Below are 18,000 nucleotides of genomic sequence, written 5' to 3'. Positions count from 1 at the left end.
GGTCAAGATTGGCGGACGATTTATCAACAATCTGCGTTATGCGGATGACACAACCCTGCTTGCTGAAACTGAAGAGGACCTGAAGCGCCTGCTGCAGAGGGTCAAGGACGGCGGCCTCCAATATGGATTGAGGCTCAATGCCAAGAAGACAAAGATTCTCACCACTGGACCAATTAGCAGCATCAGAATGGATGGTGAAGAGACTGAGATTGTACACAGCGTTCGTTTCCTTGGCTCCACAGTCAACAGTCTTGGCACCGGTAGCCAGGAAATTAAAAGTCGCATTGCCATGGGAAAGTCTGCTGTTAGGCACCTCTCCAAAGTACTGAAGAGCAATGGTGTCTCTATGGAGACTAAGGTGCGTTTGATAAAGACGACGGTCTTCGCAATCACTTATTATGCATCAGAAAGTTGGACAATGATTAGGGAGGACAGAAGGAGCATTGATGCCTTTGAGCTGTGGTGTTGGAGAAGAGTATTGAGAATACCATGGACTGCTAGAAAAACAGATTCATCTTGGAAAAGGGTTAAACCGGGTGGCTCCTTGGAGGCAAGGATTCTGAGGCTTTGTCTAACATATTTTGGACATGTTCTGAGGCGAGACCGGTCCTTGGAGAAGGACATCATGCTTGGGAGGTGGAGGGAAGGCGCAGGAGGGGAAGGCCTTCTATGAGGTGGATTGATTCAGTGACCGGGATAATCAGGATGTGAGTGTCAGAGACAGTGCGACTGGCACAGGACAGAACAGAATTTAGGGCTGTTGTACATAGAGTCGCAAACAACTCGACGGCACATAACAACAACAATGAACAATGACAGTAATATTTTGATGGCAATTTCATTCTACTTGAAGAATACTTTTGGTAATATTGGCATATTCTCAGTGTCTTCTGATTGATAAATATGGCATAGTTTTCAATTTATATAGGTCTATTTATGTTTCTTGTAATAGTCTTTTGCAGTTTTCTTTTGATAGGTCTTTTGTATCTCTCGTTATATTTATTCCAATGCATTTCATCTTTTCAATACCAGTGTCATAAGTTATAATGTTTTCCTTGTCTCCTTTTCCAAGGTCTCCTTGTTATTCTAGAAGTATCTGACTGATTGTTGTATGTTAATCTTGTAACTTGCCACAATATTGAATTGGTGAACTCAATTCAGTCATTTTCTTCAGGAGTGTTTTGTATTTTCTGTAGACAGGATGATGGCATTCTGCAATACAAATATCTTTATTTCCTTTGCTTGTCTTACTACTCAGGTGATGGCTTCTAAAACAATACTGAAAAGGAGATGTGATAAAGACCTTCTATGGCTCCTGTTTGAAAGAGTAATGGCTTCAATCTCTATTGCCAGTACATTGGCTATGGGTGGGGAGAGTGTTTGTGTGTATCTGTGTGTAAAAAGAATATCCATTATGTACATAATAATGATTGAATGACCATTAGAAAAACAATAAGTGCGGTGCTTGCTTCAGCAGTACAAACACTAAAATTGGAACAATACAAAGAAGATTAACAAGGCCCCTGTGCAAGGATGACATGCAAATTCATGAAGCATTACATATCTCTTTTTCCAGAATAAGAGCATCATAGGAAAGTGGATTGGGGAGGGGGTACGGTATAACAATGAAATAATTTTTTTCCAAAGAAAAAAGTGAACTGGGGATGGGGGGCAGGGGTAAAAATGTGCAACAATGAATGAATGGTAATCCAAGTTCTCTATAAACTTAGATTTAAATCTCAACTTAAAAAAAGAAAAAATATAAGTGCAATCCACTATACCAATAAAACAACAAAGATAAAAATCCAGACATGCATCTCAATTTTGTATAAACGCCATAAGAGAAAATTCAATACTCTTACCTGATGGGGAAAAAAGTAACCAAATACTAATAGAAGAGGACAGAAATACAGACTTCACCAGAGAAGACATTCAGATGGCCATCAAGAACAAGGAACTAGTTTAAGATCCCTAGTTCTTACAGAAATTCAAATCAAAACAAGGAGATGTAATCTGCCTCCAGCAAAAAATAGCAATGCTTACAATGGCATCCAACACCGAAAGCAGGGGATGTTGTGAAGAGATTCAGACACTCATACACTCCTGGAACAAATCTACAGTAGTGCAATTTCCCTCTAGATATGATCATCTCTTCTCTCTCTTTAATACACTATCATGTGGAAATTTATAGAGCCTTGCCTATCCTACTCTGTATTGTTTTTATATGCTGTCTAGTAAAAACTGACTCATAGTTGACCCTCCAGCGGGTTTACAGAGGCAGTTAGTCACGCAGGAGTAGATTGTCCATCCTTCCCCACAGACCTGCTAGTGGATTTGAATCACATGCCTTTGGGATTGCAGCATAGCTTCTTACCAGTAGGCCACCAAAGACCAAGTCATTGAAATCCACCAGTAGCTCTGCAGAACAAAGTTGGTCTATCTCCACTTGTGTGATTTTCTCCACTTGTGTGATTTACAGTCTCTGAAAACCCACTGGAGGGTCAGATATGAGTCAGTTTTTACTCAACACCAACTATTTTTAGACATATTCGTTGTTGGTGTGTGATAGTGTATGTGTTATCCTTATTGTCAAAAAAGCCTCAGGAAAAGGAATTTGGACATCAGCATAACTTTTGGGAACAATTCAAGCCATAAAAGTAACAGAAAATGCAACAATTAAGACAACAGCTACAGGTTAACCAATGAGTGTCAACCAGCTTACCCTGTCTTTTGTTTTGCAAGGAACTGGAAGGTGAATTGGACAAGTATACAATTCCTACCAATATGAAGCCTGCTTTGTTTTGGGGAGATGCTCAGCTTGTAGTTACTCTCAAAATAAGTGAATCTCACATGAAGAAATGGTCAAAATCACTGCCCAGAAGAGAGATGCAAATCAAAACTGCAATGAGATGCCATCTCACCTCAGTAGCAGTGGCAAAGTTTAGCAGGGCAGCAAGCAATAAATGTTGGAGATGATGTGGAGAGGTAGAACTCCCACACACTGTTAGGGGCATGGTAAAATGGTACAACCACTCTGGAAGGCGGTCTGACATTTCCACAAAAAGTTGAACATAGAAACTAAATATGACCTAGCTAGTATGATTCCAATACTAAGAATATACTCCAAGGAATTTAGAACTGAGATACAAAGGAGATTTGTATACCAGTGTTCATAGCATCATTATTTACCATCACAAAAACATAAAAACATCCCAAGCGCCCAACTACAACTGAATTGATTGATAAATTGTGGTACATACACACACAATGGAATACTATGCAACGCTGAGGAGCAATGATTTAAAAAAATATTCTATAACTTGGGGGACACTGAAGAGCATTAAGTTGAGTCAACTAATTCAGTCTCATAAGGACAAATACTGCATAAGATCATTATGTAAAAATAGAAGGATGAGAAGTAAAACATGTATGGGGACCCAAGGAAAGAAAGGGTGGGAACAGAGGGGCAAGGATGGGTAGGGGCAAAAGCACAGGATTGCACAATTTGGTGGATGGTAGGAAGGGATAAAGGAAATTTCAGGAAAGAAACACAAGAACCAAAAAAGTCTAATGGTGATTAATTTTATAAAACATAAAGCATGAGAATGGTTGCTTAAAGCACAATATGAATGAAGAATAGTGTGAAATACCATGTATGCAGACTTTGTGAGCAAATCAATTAGAAGCAAAAAAGAAAAATTGTTTTCAGAAACCATAATGCATGGGAAGGATTGTATGAACACAATGTGAAAGAGGAACAGTGTGAAACAATGTATATGACCTTTCTAAGAAAACCAATATAAAAAAGAATTCAAAAATTAAGGGAATCACCACAACAAGATAAAGGTAAACAATCCAATGGAAAAGTGGGCACAGAATATGAGCAGACACTTCACCATAAAGACTTTCAGATACTGAACAAACACGTGAAGAGATGTTCAAAGTCCTTCGCTTTAAGAGAGATGCAAATCAAAACAACTATGAGATACTATCTCACCCCAGTCAGAATAGCAAAATTTAACCCAACAGCAAGCAACGAATGCTGGAGAGGTTGTGGAGAAACGAGAACCCTATTCACTCTTGGTGGAAGTGTAAAATGGTGCAACCACTGTGGAAGGTGGTATGGCGCTTTCTCAAAAAGTTGCAAATAGATATACCATTTGACTCAGCAATTCCACTATTGGGAATATACCTTAAAGAAAACGTAACTGCCACCCAAGCCGGTATATGCACACCCAAGTTTATCGCGGCTTTGTTCACAATAGCAAGGAGTTGGAAACAACCCAAGTGCCCATCAACAAACAAATGGATAGAGAAGCTGTGGTATATTCACACAATGGAATACTACTCTGCATTGAAAAACAAGGAATTCATGCAATGTGTGACCCTGGAGGACATTATGCTGAGTGAAATATCTCAGTCACAAAGGGACGAATACTGCATAGTGCCACTGTTGTAAAATGGGACTGACATAGGAGTTGGAGGGAGACTGAGAAAGACTGGATAAATAATGTATACTGCATTGAAACAGATGAGGGAGAAAACTGCTTAAAGGGGATATGTGATTGGATCTTATAGTCATGACAGGAGTCCGGAACAAAGGCTTCATAGTTGAGTGGACCTGGGAGGGGGGACTGTAAAACAATGAAAGAATTTTTCTTTTACTTTTCAAAGAGAAAAGTGTTCTTGGGTTAGGGGAAGGCAGGGAGAAAAGTGCAAAAATGTAAATCCAAAGTCTATAAATTTTCATTAAAATTAATTTTTTAAAAAGGTAAGTGATTCGTATTGCAATGGGAAAGTCTGCAGTTAGGAAGCTCTCAAGAGCAATGGTGTGTCTCTGGAAACTAAGGTGCGTCTGATACAGGCCATGGTCTTTACAATTACTTGTTATGCATCAGAGAGTTGGACAATGACTAGGGAGGACAGAAGGAGCATTGATGCCTTTGAGCTGTGGTGCTGGAGAAGAGTATTGAAAGTACCATGGACTGCCAAGAAAACAAATAGATTCATCCTGGAGAGGGTTAAACCAAGCTACTCCTTGGAGGCAAGGATTCTGGGGCTTCGTCTGACATATTTTGGACATGTTGTAAAGAGGGACAGGTCCTTGGAGAAGGACATCATGCTTGGGAGGTGGAGGGAAGGCGCAGGAGGGGAAGGCCCTCTATGAGGTGGATTGTTTCAGTGACTAGGGTAATCGGGATGGGTGAATCAGAGGCAGTGCGATTGGCACAGGATAGAGCAGGGTTTAGGGTTGTTGTACATAGGGTCACTATGAGTTGCAAGTGACTCAACGGCACATAACAACAACATAACAAGGAAAAAAAATTAAAAAAAAAAACATAACAAGTGATCGCTAACACTTTCCATTGTATCTACTGACCATAAATCCCTTCCTTACTGATCCAAGGACCAATCTTTAAGTTCCCTCAAATGTTAAGTACATTCACCCCAAATAATGGACTCAGAAACTATACAGTGCAATGTCATTTTATGGCTATAGTTTGTGCTACATATTGCAGGATTACAGATCCCCTTTTTATGATTTCACAATGTATTTCTTCCTCTTTGCAAATATCACACAGCAAGGATCTAGTAAGCAATGGGTAAGAGGATCATGCACCACTATATCGAAAGGATGCTGTAATAGTTTCACCATCAACCTTGAATATTTATATAAAAAATATTAAATTAAATTTATAAAAATAAATATTATTAAAGATGCTTTAGGCAGAATATTAAATGATCCAGGAAGTGGAAGTATTAAAAGAAGATGGAAAGAGTATGAAGAGTCACTGTATCGAAAGAAATTGGCAGACACAGAAGAAATTCATGAAACAACATAAGAGCAAGAGCCTATGGTGATGAAGGTGGAATTTCAAGCTGCTTTGAAGGAATTAGCAAAAAATAAATATAAATATTCCCCAGGAATAGATGGTATACCAATTGACCTACTTCAATTAACAGATGTTGCCCTGGATGTACTCACCAAAATACGCCAAGTAATCTAAAGCACAACCACTTCCCTATTAAATGGAAGATATCTATATTTGTTCCCATTCCTAAGAAAGGTGACCCAACAGAGTGTGGAAATTATAGAACAATATCACTGATATCAAATGCAAGCAAGATCCTACTGAAGATTATCCAAAAATTACTGGAACAGCACATCAGTAGAGAATTGACAGAAGTCCAGGAGGGGTTTAGTAGAGGTTGAAGTACTAAGGATATTGTAGCTAATGTTAGATGGATCTTAGCTGAAAGCAGGGAATACCAGAAGAATGTCTATCTGTGTTTCACTAATTATGCAAAGACGTTTGACTGTGTGGATCATAACAAACTGTGGCTAACTGAGAAGAATGGGAATCTCAGCACACTTGATCGTGCTAATGCGAAACCTGCACTTCCAACAAGAGTCAGTGGTCAGAACAGAGCAAGAAAATACTACATGGTTCAAAAGTGGGAAGGGTGTAAGCCAATGATGTGTCCTATTTCCATACTTTTCAACCTGTAGGCTGAACAGATTATCTGGGAGGCTGGGTTCTATGAGGAGATGTGTGGCATCAGGATTGGTGGAAGATCCATCAACAATCTGCATTGTGTAGATGACACAACCCTGCTTGCTGAAACTGAGGAGGAAATGAAGTGCTTGCTGCAGAAGGTCAAGGACTGCAGCCTTCAACATGGATTAAGGCTCAATATGAAGAAGACAAATGACCTCACCACTCGGCCAATTGGCAACATCAGATGGATGGTGAAGATATTGAGATTGTCAACAGCTTCAGTTTGTTTGGCTCCAAATCACAGACAGGAAATTAAAAGACATATTGTGATGGAAAAGTCTGCTGCTAGAGACCTCTCCAGGGTACGGAAGAGCAATGGTGTCACTCTGGAGAGTAAGGTGTGCCTGATACAAGCTGTAGTCTTGCAATCATTTGCTGTGCATCAGAGAGCTGGGCAGTGACTAGGGAGTATAGAAGTAAAATGGATTCCTGTGAGCTGAGGTGCTGGAGCAGAGTATTGAATGGATCATGGAGTCGTAAGAAAACAAACAGTTTCATCCTGGAGAGGATTAAACCAGGCTGCTCCTTGGAGGCAAGGACTCTGAGGCTTCGTCAGACATATTTTGGACATATTGCAAGAAGGGACCAGTCATTGGAGAGGGTTGTCATGCTTGGGAGGGTGGAGGGACAGCCAAGGATGGGAAGACCCTTTGTAAGGTGGATTGATTCAGTAACTGACGTAATCAGGATGGGTGTGTCGGAGACAGTGAGATTGGCACAGGATAGAGCAGGGTTTAGGACTGTTGTACAAAGAGTAGCTATGAGTCACAAGAGACTCTACAGCACATAATAACAACAACAACATATATAATATTATAAAGTATATAAGATTATTTATAAAATTATAGAATGATGACTTTTCTTAAGTTCACTTATATAGAATGCAAAATGATACAACCACTACAAAAAGTAGTTTGCAATTTCTTTAAAAATTTGGGAATAGAAATACCATTTAAAACAGAATTCTTACATGAGCATACATTCCAAAGAAAGAGAAATTCCAACATAAACTTACATGCTTATACTAACATCTTTTGTAGTATTATTCACAATATCCCAAGGAGTTGCAAACATCCCAAGTGTCCATCATGGGATAAATGGGGAAAAGAACTGTGGTACATTCACACAAGAAAGCATTGTGCATCACTAAGAAATTGTTAAGAATTTAGTAAATAGTCCACAACATGAATAAATTTAGAAAATTTTTCGAGTGGCATGAGTCAATCACAAAATGGCAATTATGCCATATAAGCATTACTAGAAAGAGCTGAAGAACTGTTTACATTCCAGTACTAACAAAGATGTGAAAGAAAGGAGGAGGCAAAAATTAGTTAAGTCGGATCAAGAGAAAGGGTTTGTTTTTCATTAATTCCTCAGTTTTAAATCACTTCATCACATTAATCAACTGTAATTAATGTTATTAAATAGTGTGTAGGAATGAGTGAATGAAAATTCAATATGATTTTGTAAGCTTCCACTCATATAAAAAGAGGAAAGGAAATAAATAAGCACATTAAGTCCATCTCACTCGTAATTTCTCAGGCTAAAAGAATTGAATAAGTAATTGAATCATCCAATTCCAATCCTTAAGAGATTATTTACACAAAGTATTGAATTATCCAGGAAGCATCAAAGGTAGATGGAGGGAATACACATAATCACTGTACCAAAAAGAAATGACCAACAATGGAAAGTTTCAGAAAGTATGATAGGATAAAGAGGCAATTATAATGAAGGGAAAATTTAGATGCAATGGAGACATGGAGGGAGGGGTAGCTGGGGATGATGCTCTAGGAACTGATAGGATACGAGTTGACACGTTTCAGCTAACAGATATAGCGCTGAAAATTTATATGCCAGGACAGCTGCCTGGTCAACTGAAAGGAAGAGACTCATACTTGTTCCCATTCCCAAAAAAGATGATCTGGTAGAATATAGAAATTATCGAACTACTTTATTAATAGCACATGCAAGCAAAATATTACTGAAGATCATTCAAAAATTGATAGAACAGATATAGACAGAGAATTATCAGATGTTCAAGTTGGATTTAGGGATATCACTGTTGATGTCAGATGGATCCTGACTGAAGGCAAAGAATACAAGAAGAATGTCTATTTGTGCTTTACTGACAATACGAAGGCACCCGACTCTGAGGGCCATAACAAAGTATAGCTAACATTAAACAAGGGGAGTCCTAGAACACATAACTGTGTTCATGTGAAACCTAGACTAAGAGGCTGTTGTGCAAGCAGAATAAGAAGAGATCAAACTTGGTTTAAAATTAAGAAAGATAAGGGGAGCTCTGGTGGCCTAGTGGCAAGAAGCTGCACTGCAATCCCAGGGGAACACGGTTCAGATGCTCTGCCGGAGAAGGAGGCGCAATATCCTCCTGTACCAGTCAGATTTGATTTGATGGTACACGCACACAAAATTAAAAAAAAAAATTAAGAAAGATATGCATCTGTGCTGTACCTCTTCTTCATACCTATTCAAACGGTATGCTAAGCAAATTTTCTTTTTTTTTTGTTTTTTTTATAAGCAAATTTTCAAGAAGATGGATGCTATGAAGAAGAATGTAGCATCAGAATTTGAGGAAGATTCATCAATATCTTCATTATGCGGATGACAACCTTGCTTGTTGAAAGCAAGGGACACTTGAAACATGTTGTGGATGATCAAAGACTACAGCCTTTGTATGGATTGCATCCCAACATTAAGAAAACAAAAATTCTCACCACTGGGCCAAAAAGGCAACATCACGATAGATGGAAAAAAGATTGAAACTGTCAATGACTTCACCTTATTTTGATCCACAATCAGTACATGTGATACCAATAGTCAGGAAATCAGGCATATTGCAGTGGGAAAGTCTACACACAGACCTCTCCAAATTATAGAGGACCAATGATGATAGTTTGAGGACTGAGGTATGCCTGATTCAGGGCATGGTCTTTTCGATCACTTGCTAGTCATCTGAGAGCTGTGTAATGGACAAGGATGACAGACGTCATGCCTTTGAGTTGTGGTATTGGAGATGACTACTGAGTGTCTCATGGACTGCCAACATAGCAAAGTTATGTCTTAGAGGAGAGGCAGTCAGAGTGATTCTTGGATGCAAGGATGACAAAACTTCATATTACATACTTTGCTTCTAAGAGAAGACATTCATTGGGAGAGACAACATTCTTGTGGAGGTGAAGAGATGGCAAAAGAAAGAAAGACCTTCAACCAGATGGAGGGACTGCAGCAATGGGCTCAAGTGTGTCAGAGTTTGTGAGGATGACACAGGTAGGACAGAGTTTAGGTTTGTTGTTCATAGGGGGCTTATCACTCAACAGCACCAAACAACACCATGAAACTATCAGCAGTCATGTCTAAATAAGGTATAGATCATGGAAATAATGTTATCCCTCTCTATTAAACATATAGTCACACTAAACCCAAGTTTTAAATAGTCACTAGGACAGTTGCCAGATATTCAACTCTGATCAAAATATCCCCATGTTTATTACAGGGTAGCTGTGCCCCATAAGCTGCTGAACTTGTGATATAAGTGGTAATTTATGAAACAAATTGGTATTCCACTCAACCATTTGTGCATATTGTTTTACAATATTGTTATAAATCATTGTAATTAGCACAGTTTTTTAATAAAAACTGTAACCCACATGTTGCAATAATGGGTGGAAGAAAAAAATGAGGGGATTTAGACAAGAACAGGGTCAGATTTTACCGTTATTTCACAAATTGAGAAATAGATTATTGGGAAACAAAAGAATCCGGCTGTATCAAATTATCAAAACCACATACAAGTTGGCAATGGTATAATACTTTTAATCAGTGAGCAAAATTACTAAGCATTCAGTGCTTTTACTCCTGAAGGAGTGTTTTGAAAAATGAGATCGACTGAGCCAAGAAGCTGCAATGCAAACCCTAAGACACACAGTTCAAGGCCACCAGCTGCTCTTTCTCTGGGAGAAAGATGGGCAATCTCATGTGATTGCTGCCTCTGAAAACCCACCAGAGGGTCATCTATGGGTTGGCACCAATTCAACAGTACACAAGAACAGCAAACACATCAGATCATTTTCTTCAGAAACGGGGTAAAATACAGATGTTGAATTGTTGGAGAAAGATTCTATAAAGGAGATTAGTTATTATGGCCAAAGCTATCACAACCTATAAAATAATCTAGAAAGAGAAAGGAAATATGTGCCCCAAAAATAGAAAACTTGAAGAGTGCTTTTGCAATAAAGAAATTGAAATTGTAGTCAATGTCAAAAAACATTGTGGATAAACAGTTGAATGGAAAATCAATTTGCTCCATGATCTCTCAGGAAAAGTCATACCTGGGTTACCCCGGGTCCCACTGAAGGAAAAACCCTGACTCATCCTATGACCCTCCCCATAGGAAGCTGACTCCCCTGCCCACTTCCTAAAGTAGAAGATAAAAGGGCTCAAAGAGTGGCCCTGGGCATAAATCTGCAACCTGATGAGGTGATAATGCTACCTGTTCACTTTTGCCATCTCCATCCCAGACCCCAGGGCAGAGTCTCTTCACATGTCCTTCCCCTTCAGATGCTGTGGCTGCTGTTGTCAACCCTCCCCTGCCTGGGGACTTCTGTGCCTATGAACTCAGGTGAGTTCTGACTGTTTCCAGTCCATGCCCTGTCCCTCAGTCTCTGCCTACAGTTTCCAGGGAGTTGCCTGGTGTGTGGTGGGATGGGGTAAGAACCCTTTTGAGGAAGGCTTAGCTCACTCCTGCAACTGGACAGAATCTGACAGGGGAAGACTGAACTGTGATAGGACCAGGGACCCTGGCCCCTCTATTACTGATCCTTACCTCTTTCTTCCTAGCTCTCAGGCCAGAGGAAGAGCTTGTGGGCATCATCGGTGGATGGAATGCTACACCTGGAGAGTGGCCATGGCAGGTTAGCCTGTGGAGGTCAATCGATGAATCTTGGTATTTTACATGTGGAGGCTCCATCATCCATGAGCAGTGGGTGCTGACTGCTGCACACTGTGTTTCAGGGTAAGTCAAACACACACACAAACAACTGCTGGTGGTTTGTAGAAAATGTGAGGCTACTGTAATCGAAAATTATGGAGCTTCCTAGATGGAGTGGTGGAAGTCCTGGGTTCCAGCAGGATCCCAGCTTCTCCATGTAGAGAGATATCCTGGACTTCAAGAGGCTCACAAATGCCTGCTATTGGGATGGGTCTGACTCTGTCCCAAATTCTGAGAAGCATCTGATTTTCATTCTATTTTTCTCAAAAAACAGACGTGCACCTCAGCATTTGAAGGTCCAAGTGGGAGAAGTAAAACTCTCTGCTAGCGGCCCTTTTCAGAATGTGACTGAGGTTATTCCACACCCCAACTACAAACCACACCTTGGAGCCACAAATCAAGGAGATGTGGCCCTTCTGAAATTGGAAAACCCCTTGACGCTATCTTTTTATGTGAACAAAACTCAACTTGCTGCACCTGGCCTTGAGATCCCAGCAGGCAAATATTGCTGGTTGACTGGTTGGGGTAACATTAAAGTAAACGGTAAGGTTCAGGGTAATGGGGTCACAGGGGAGAGGGCTGACCCTGGGATGGTAAGAGAAGACAGTTGGTAAAAAGTTATCATCAAAGTCTCAACCAGGTTCCTCTAGAAGCAACCTGAGAGTGGAGTTGTATATCTCCACAGGACTAGATTGGGGCACAAAAACCAGCTGAAGGGAATCCCTGGGTCCCTTGTTATCTTACATCTTAAGTATAAGAATGGGAAAGAAGACTGAGGGGAGTTAAGGGAGTTGATCACCATGTGAACATGGATCAGTGGTCCAAGTTCACTCTGACCCCAAGACCATGCCTTCACAGTGTTCTGATTTACCAGTAACAATTATATAGAGATAAGAAAACTCTACAATGAGTTCTCTCCTGGGTCTGGTGCCCATGTTTTCAGCCTAGAGAGTTAGTCAACGGGCACAGGGAAACCAGTGGAGTGAGTGATATATAGCGCTGGTGGTCAAGGGGTTGGGGGGAAATTGAGGCTTAGTGTGCTCTTCTAGAACCCAACATCTTGAGTTCAATGTTATGGCTGGGTCAGTGCATTTGGAAGTCTGAGGAGATGCCACCAGAAGTCACTAATGATCACAGTGAAGGGGAGAAGAAAAAAACCCCTTCATCCTGCCACCCAAGCTCACTAGATTCTCCCCACAGAGCGACTGCCTCCACCCTACAACCTACAGGAGGTATGGATTCCTATTGTGGATGAGGAGGTCTGCAAAAATAAACATGGAAAATACATCAAGGAAGACATGCTGTGTGCCGGGAGTGTAGGCCGAGACTCCTGCTATGTGAGTCCCCCATTTTTCATGTCTGCTCATTTTTCTTATTTGTTGTCTTTTCTTCACAAAAGGTTGAAGGACCTTGATATTCACCACCTATTCTTTCTGCCCACAGGGAGACGCCGGAGGACCCTTGGTGTGTTACTGGCAGCACAGCTGGCTGCAGATAGGGATAGTGAGTGGGGGCAGAAGATGTGGAACTTTACTATATCCTGGAGTTTATACTAAAGTGTCCTACTACAGCGAATGGATCCACAGCCATGTCCCTTCATCTCTAAGCTCTGCGCAGAAATAAAGATGCTGAGGAGATGAGCATATAGTCCATGATTTAAAAAAAAAATATGCTCAAAGCCACCTATCCAGTGTCATTTCCTAACAGAATTTAACACCACCTCCCCCTCCCTGCTCCATCCTTTCTCTGAGACCTTGTTACATCTGACATTCCTACTGAGTTTGAGAGCTGAAAAAGTTATCAAGAGTGAAGTTCTACGGAACAGAAGATCTCCCAGTGATGGGACAAGAGTGAACAATCCTCCCTGGAAAAGAACCCACCTCCTCTGCTATATATCTCAATAAAGCACATCAGCGAACTCTGGACTGAGTGTCTTCCCTGGTCAGTGTGCTAAACAGACTCATAGGGGATATCTTTCCTGGTGGGGGCTCAGGTGATGGAAGGCAGGGAGTTGGACAGCTGTAAGTGCTTAAGGAGGAGACGACAGAGAAGTAGGTTAACCACGAGTGGTTCATTATGTCTTAGAACTGTCTCTCTACCAATTTGCCTTCATATCTGAAACAGACTCAGTCTCTCCTCTATGACACTCACTTGAGTTTGGGGACTAGAGTCAATAGTTCAAAGTCTGTATGATTAACTCTTCCAATGACTGGCAGGTGGAAGCGGAGGGAAGCACGTTTTTTCTCTCCACTGCCTTGTCTGATCTGGTGTACACGACCCTTATCCTTAACATGCTTAACATCCAGACAGAAGGAAAGTCTAGTCTTCTTTTCACAGGTAAACTCTCCTTCTGTTCCAGTCTCTAAATTCCGTCTCTCATTCTATTTAGAGCTTTTCTTCAAACAGGTAATTTACATAGGGGGCTGTGGACAAGCCCAGACATTCTTCTCCAATTCCCTGATCCTGGATCACCAGCTGCTCCTCATTGACTTTAGGTTCCTAGAGAAGACATGAACGAGCAGAAGCACATCTTGAATGTCTTCTCTCTGGGTGTTGGTGCCGTCTGCTGGCAGCCCCAGTCACTGAGCAACTCACTGGCTTTTTGATGGAGGATGAGAAGAGGTTGCTTGTGGTCTCATACATTGGATCCCATTCTAGACTCCTAGCAGAGAGAACGGATTCCTGGTAGTGTAGTGCACTATATATTGTACCACTAACCAAAATGTTGATAGTTCAAATCTACCGGGTGACTTTGGGAGGAAGATGATAGGTATTTCCCATAAATATTAGCAGCCTTGACCTGTAGAGGGGTTTCCATGAGTTGGGATTGAGTCAGGGGCAGGAAATCGATGGTAGGGAAAAGTTAAGAAGAACCTCGACACCCCACAAAGGTCATGATGGTCTTGTATGGATATCAAACTCTGCGTTGTGGTGTGTCAGGCTTGGAGTAGGATCTTGTTCATCAAACCCTGACAAGTGGATCAGGAAGTGGCCCTAGAGACGGACAGGGTTGGGACAGTTTCGAATTCACTCAGCTATGGAATTTAAGGTAATGAAAAAATGATATATCAGTGATAAATTATCAAGATAAATCATGCCACAAAAATTAGAATACTTTATGGTAACTCTTGTTGCTGTTAGGTGCATTCAAGTGGACTGTGACTCGTGGTGGTTGTGCCATCTAGATGGAACTGACCCATAGCCGATCTTCTAGTGGGTTTTATGAGGCAGCAAATTCTATGGGACCAGTGGTAAAAATCTTCATTTTATGGATATTGAGATGCAATCCAGACTAAAGGCTCACTCCTTGATCTTCTGCAACAAGTTCTTCAAATCTTCACTTTGTGCAAGTGAGGTTGTGTTATCTGCATAACGCAGGTTATTGATGAGTCTCCCTCCATTTTGGATGCCACATTCCTCTTCATAGAGTCCAGCTTCTCAGATAATTTGGTCAGTATATAAATGGAACATGTATGGAGACAGAATACATCGCTGACACACTCCTTTCCCAATTCCATACCATGCAGCACTCCCCTGCTCTGTTCACACAACAGCCTTCTGCTCCATGTATAGGTTCCTCATGATCACGATCAAGTGCTCTGGAATTTCTATTCTCCTCAAAGTCATCCGCAACCTGTCATGAGCCACACAGTCAAACGCAAACATCTTTGCGTACTCAATAAAGCACAAAAAGACATTCTTCTGGTATTCCTTACTTTCAGCCAGGATCCACCTGAAATCAGCAATACTAGTCCAGGTACCACGTCCTCTTCTAAATCCCAACTGAACTTCTGGCCATTCCCTATCTATGTACTCTTCAGCACTTTTTTTCATTATCCTCGGCAGTATTTTGCTTGTATATGATATCAATGATATTGTTTGATAATTTCCATATTCAGTTGCATCACCCTTTTTGGGAAAAGGAAAACATATGGACCACTTACAGTCCATTGACCAGCCAACCTTCCATCAAATTTTCTGGTATAGACTGGTGAGTGCACCCAAGATTGTATTTGTTAATTGAAACAAGTCAATTGCTACCTCATCGATTTCTGGGACTTTATTTTTTGCCAATGCCTTCAAGGCAGCTTCCATTCCTCTTTCATTACCACTGGCTGCTGTTCATATGGTACTTCCTGAAATTTTTTAGTGTCAATTCTTTCTGGTACAGTAAATCTGTGTATTCCCTTCATCTTCGTTTGATGCATTCTGGGTCATTCAATATATTTCCCATAGCATCTTTCAACATTCTGCACCAGGCACAAATTTGTTTTTCAGTTCTTTCACCTTGGGAAATGCAATGCGAGTTCTTTCCTTTTTATTCTCCAATTGTAGCTCTCTGCACATTGCATTATAATATTTTGCTTTGTCCTTCCGAGCTACCCTTTGATACCATCTGTCCAGCTCTTTCACTTTGACATGTTTTCCTTTAAGATTTGGCTTCTCGATGTTCCACTGAAAACTTTAGGGTCTCTTCTGACATCCATTTCGGTTTTTTTCTCTCCTCTGTTTTTGTAATGACCTTTCGCTTTATTCATGGATGATATCCACTGAACCAATAGGCAGTGTCCTGATGTATGGAGAGGAAATTGAAAGTATCAACAACTTCATCTTGCTTGGATCCATAATTTAAACCCTTGGTACCAGCTGTCAGGAAATAAGGAGATGCATTGCACTGGGGAAATCTGAAGTTAGAGACCTTTATAAATTATTGAGGAATAGTGATGCCAGTTTGAGAACTAAGGTGAGTCTGATTCAGGACACACTTTTTCCAATTACTAGCTATGCACCCAAGACCTGGACAATGAATAAGGATGGCAGAAAAGGAATTTATGTTTTTGAGTTGTGGTGTTGGAGAAGAGCACTGAACATCCCATGGATGGGTGCAGCTGGAGTGCTCTTTATAGGCAAGAATGATGAGGTTTCGCTTCACTTACTTTGCACATAATGCTGAGTGGTTACTCCTTAGAGAGGAACATGATGTGGGTAAGGTTGGAGGATTGGTGAAGGAGAGGAAGAGCCCCAACCAGATGGATTTAAAAAGTGTTTGTTTCAGATAGTGTGAGGATCACACAGAACAGGACTTGGTTCAAATATTTTTTCCATAGGGCATCTATGAGTCGTATTCAACTCGATGGCACCTAAAAACAAGAAAAAATCATATTGATGGAGATGTCCCATCCCTCTTCTTTCATACATCTCCCCATAGAGACCTTACGATCTCAGTCATGCTCAAGCCATTGTTGCAGATCCTGTGTCAATCCACTTCATTGAGGGTCTTCCTCTCTTTCATAGAGACGCTTTTTCCAGTGTGGTCTGTTTTTCTGAGTACTGGTACTTCCTAATAACACACCTTTTGTGATATAATACTTACATGATCATTTTTATAGTACATCATGAACAAGTTAGCAGTATGTATGTTGTATTTATTTATTTGGCTCAACAAGCTGTCATTTATCCTCTCACAATGAAGAACAGTTGTGGTGGTGATGGTGGTAGTGGTAGTGGTGGTGGTGGTGGTGGTGGTGGTGATGGTGGTGGTGAGATAGTGATGGTGCTTATTTGCCATCCAGTAACTGCGACTCTTAGCGACTCTACAAATGATAGCCCTGAACCCTAAACTATCCAGAGCTAACAACACTCTCTCTGACATAGCCTGCCCTATTACCCAAGTCACTGCGTCAATCTATTTCATCCAGGGTCTTCCTCTCCTATGCAGACCCCCCACCCCTCCAAGCATGATGTCCGTTTCCAGTGGCTAGTCCCTCCTGTCCATATACCCAAGTTATGTGAGACACAACTTGTAAATTATTACCTCCAAGGAGCAACCTAGTTTCACCCTCTCCAGGACAGATATTTTTGTTCTCTTAGCTGTTCATAGTATATTCAATACTCTTCTCCAGCACCATAACTCAAAGGTATAAATTGTTTTTCTGTCATCCTTATTCATTGTCCAGTTCTCTGATGTGTAGTAAATCATTGGAAAGACTATGGCCTGGATCAGGCAAACCTTAATCTCTAAACTGATGTCATTGCTCATCAGTCTCTGAAGGGGTCCCTGAGAGGAAACTTTTCCCAGTGCAATTCATCTTTTTATCTCCTGACTGTTGCTTACATGACAGTTGATTGTGGAGCCAAGAAAAATGAATTTGTTAGCACCCTAAATCTCTTTTTCATCTAATTGGTGAGAATCTTTGTTTTCTTGATGTTGAGTTTCAAACCATATTGAGCACTGCAGCCCTTGACCTTCAGAAAATGCTTCAGGCCCTCCTCAGTTTCACCAAGTAAGGTTGTGTCATTTGCATAATGCAGCTTATTGATAAGTCTTCCTCTAGTCAAGATGCCACATTCTTCCTCTTAAAGTCCAACACCACCCCCACCCAGTGTTCTGTGCAATATATAGATGGAAAATGTAAAGAGAAGGGAGGC

General features: G+C 40.9%; 1 protein-coding gene across 1 annotated transcript in view; it reads right to left on the bottom strand.

The window, feature by feature from the left end:
• LOC102855338 (ubiquitin-conjugating enzyme E2 R2-like) overlaps positions 1 to 14,771 on the bottom strand; it is a 26,664-nt gene extending 11,893 nt beyond the window's left edge. Inside the window, exon 1 of the mRNA XM_006901930.1 lies at positions 14,768 to 14,771. Within this exon, the coding sequence (XP_006901992.1) occupies positions 14,768 to 14,771 (4 nt within the window). The remainder of the gene's footprint in view (positions 1 to 14,767) is intronic.
• Between the last annotated feature and the right edge of the window lie 3,229 nt (positions 14,772 to 18,000).

This window comes from Elephantulus edwardii, unplaced genomic scaffold, assembly GCF_000299155.1.
Source record: "Elephantulus edwardii isolate Elephantulus edwardi_28Jun2011 unplaced genomic scaffold, EleEdw1.0 scaffold00350, whole genome shotgun sequence".
NCBI lineage: Eukaryota > Metazoa > Chordata > Mammalia > Macroscelidea > Macroscelididae > Elephantulus > Elephantulus edwardii.
Note: the sequence above shows the minus strand (reverse complement) of the source record. Positions and strands in the feature narration are given on the sequence as shown.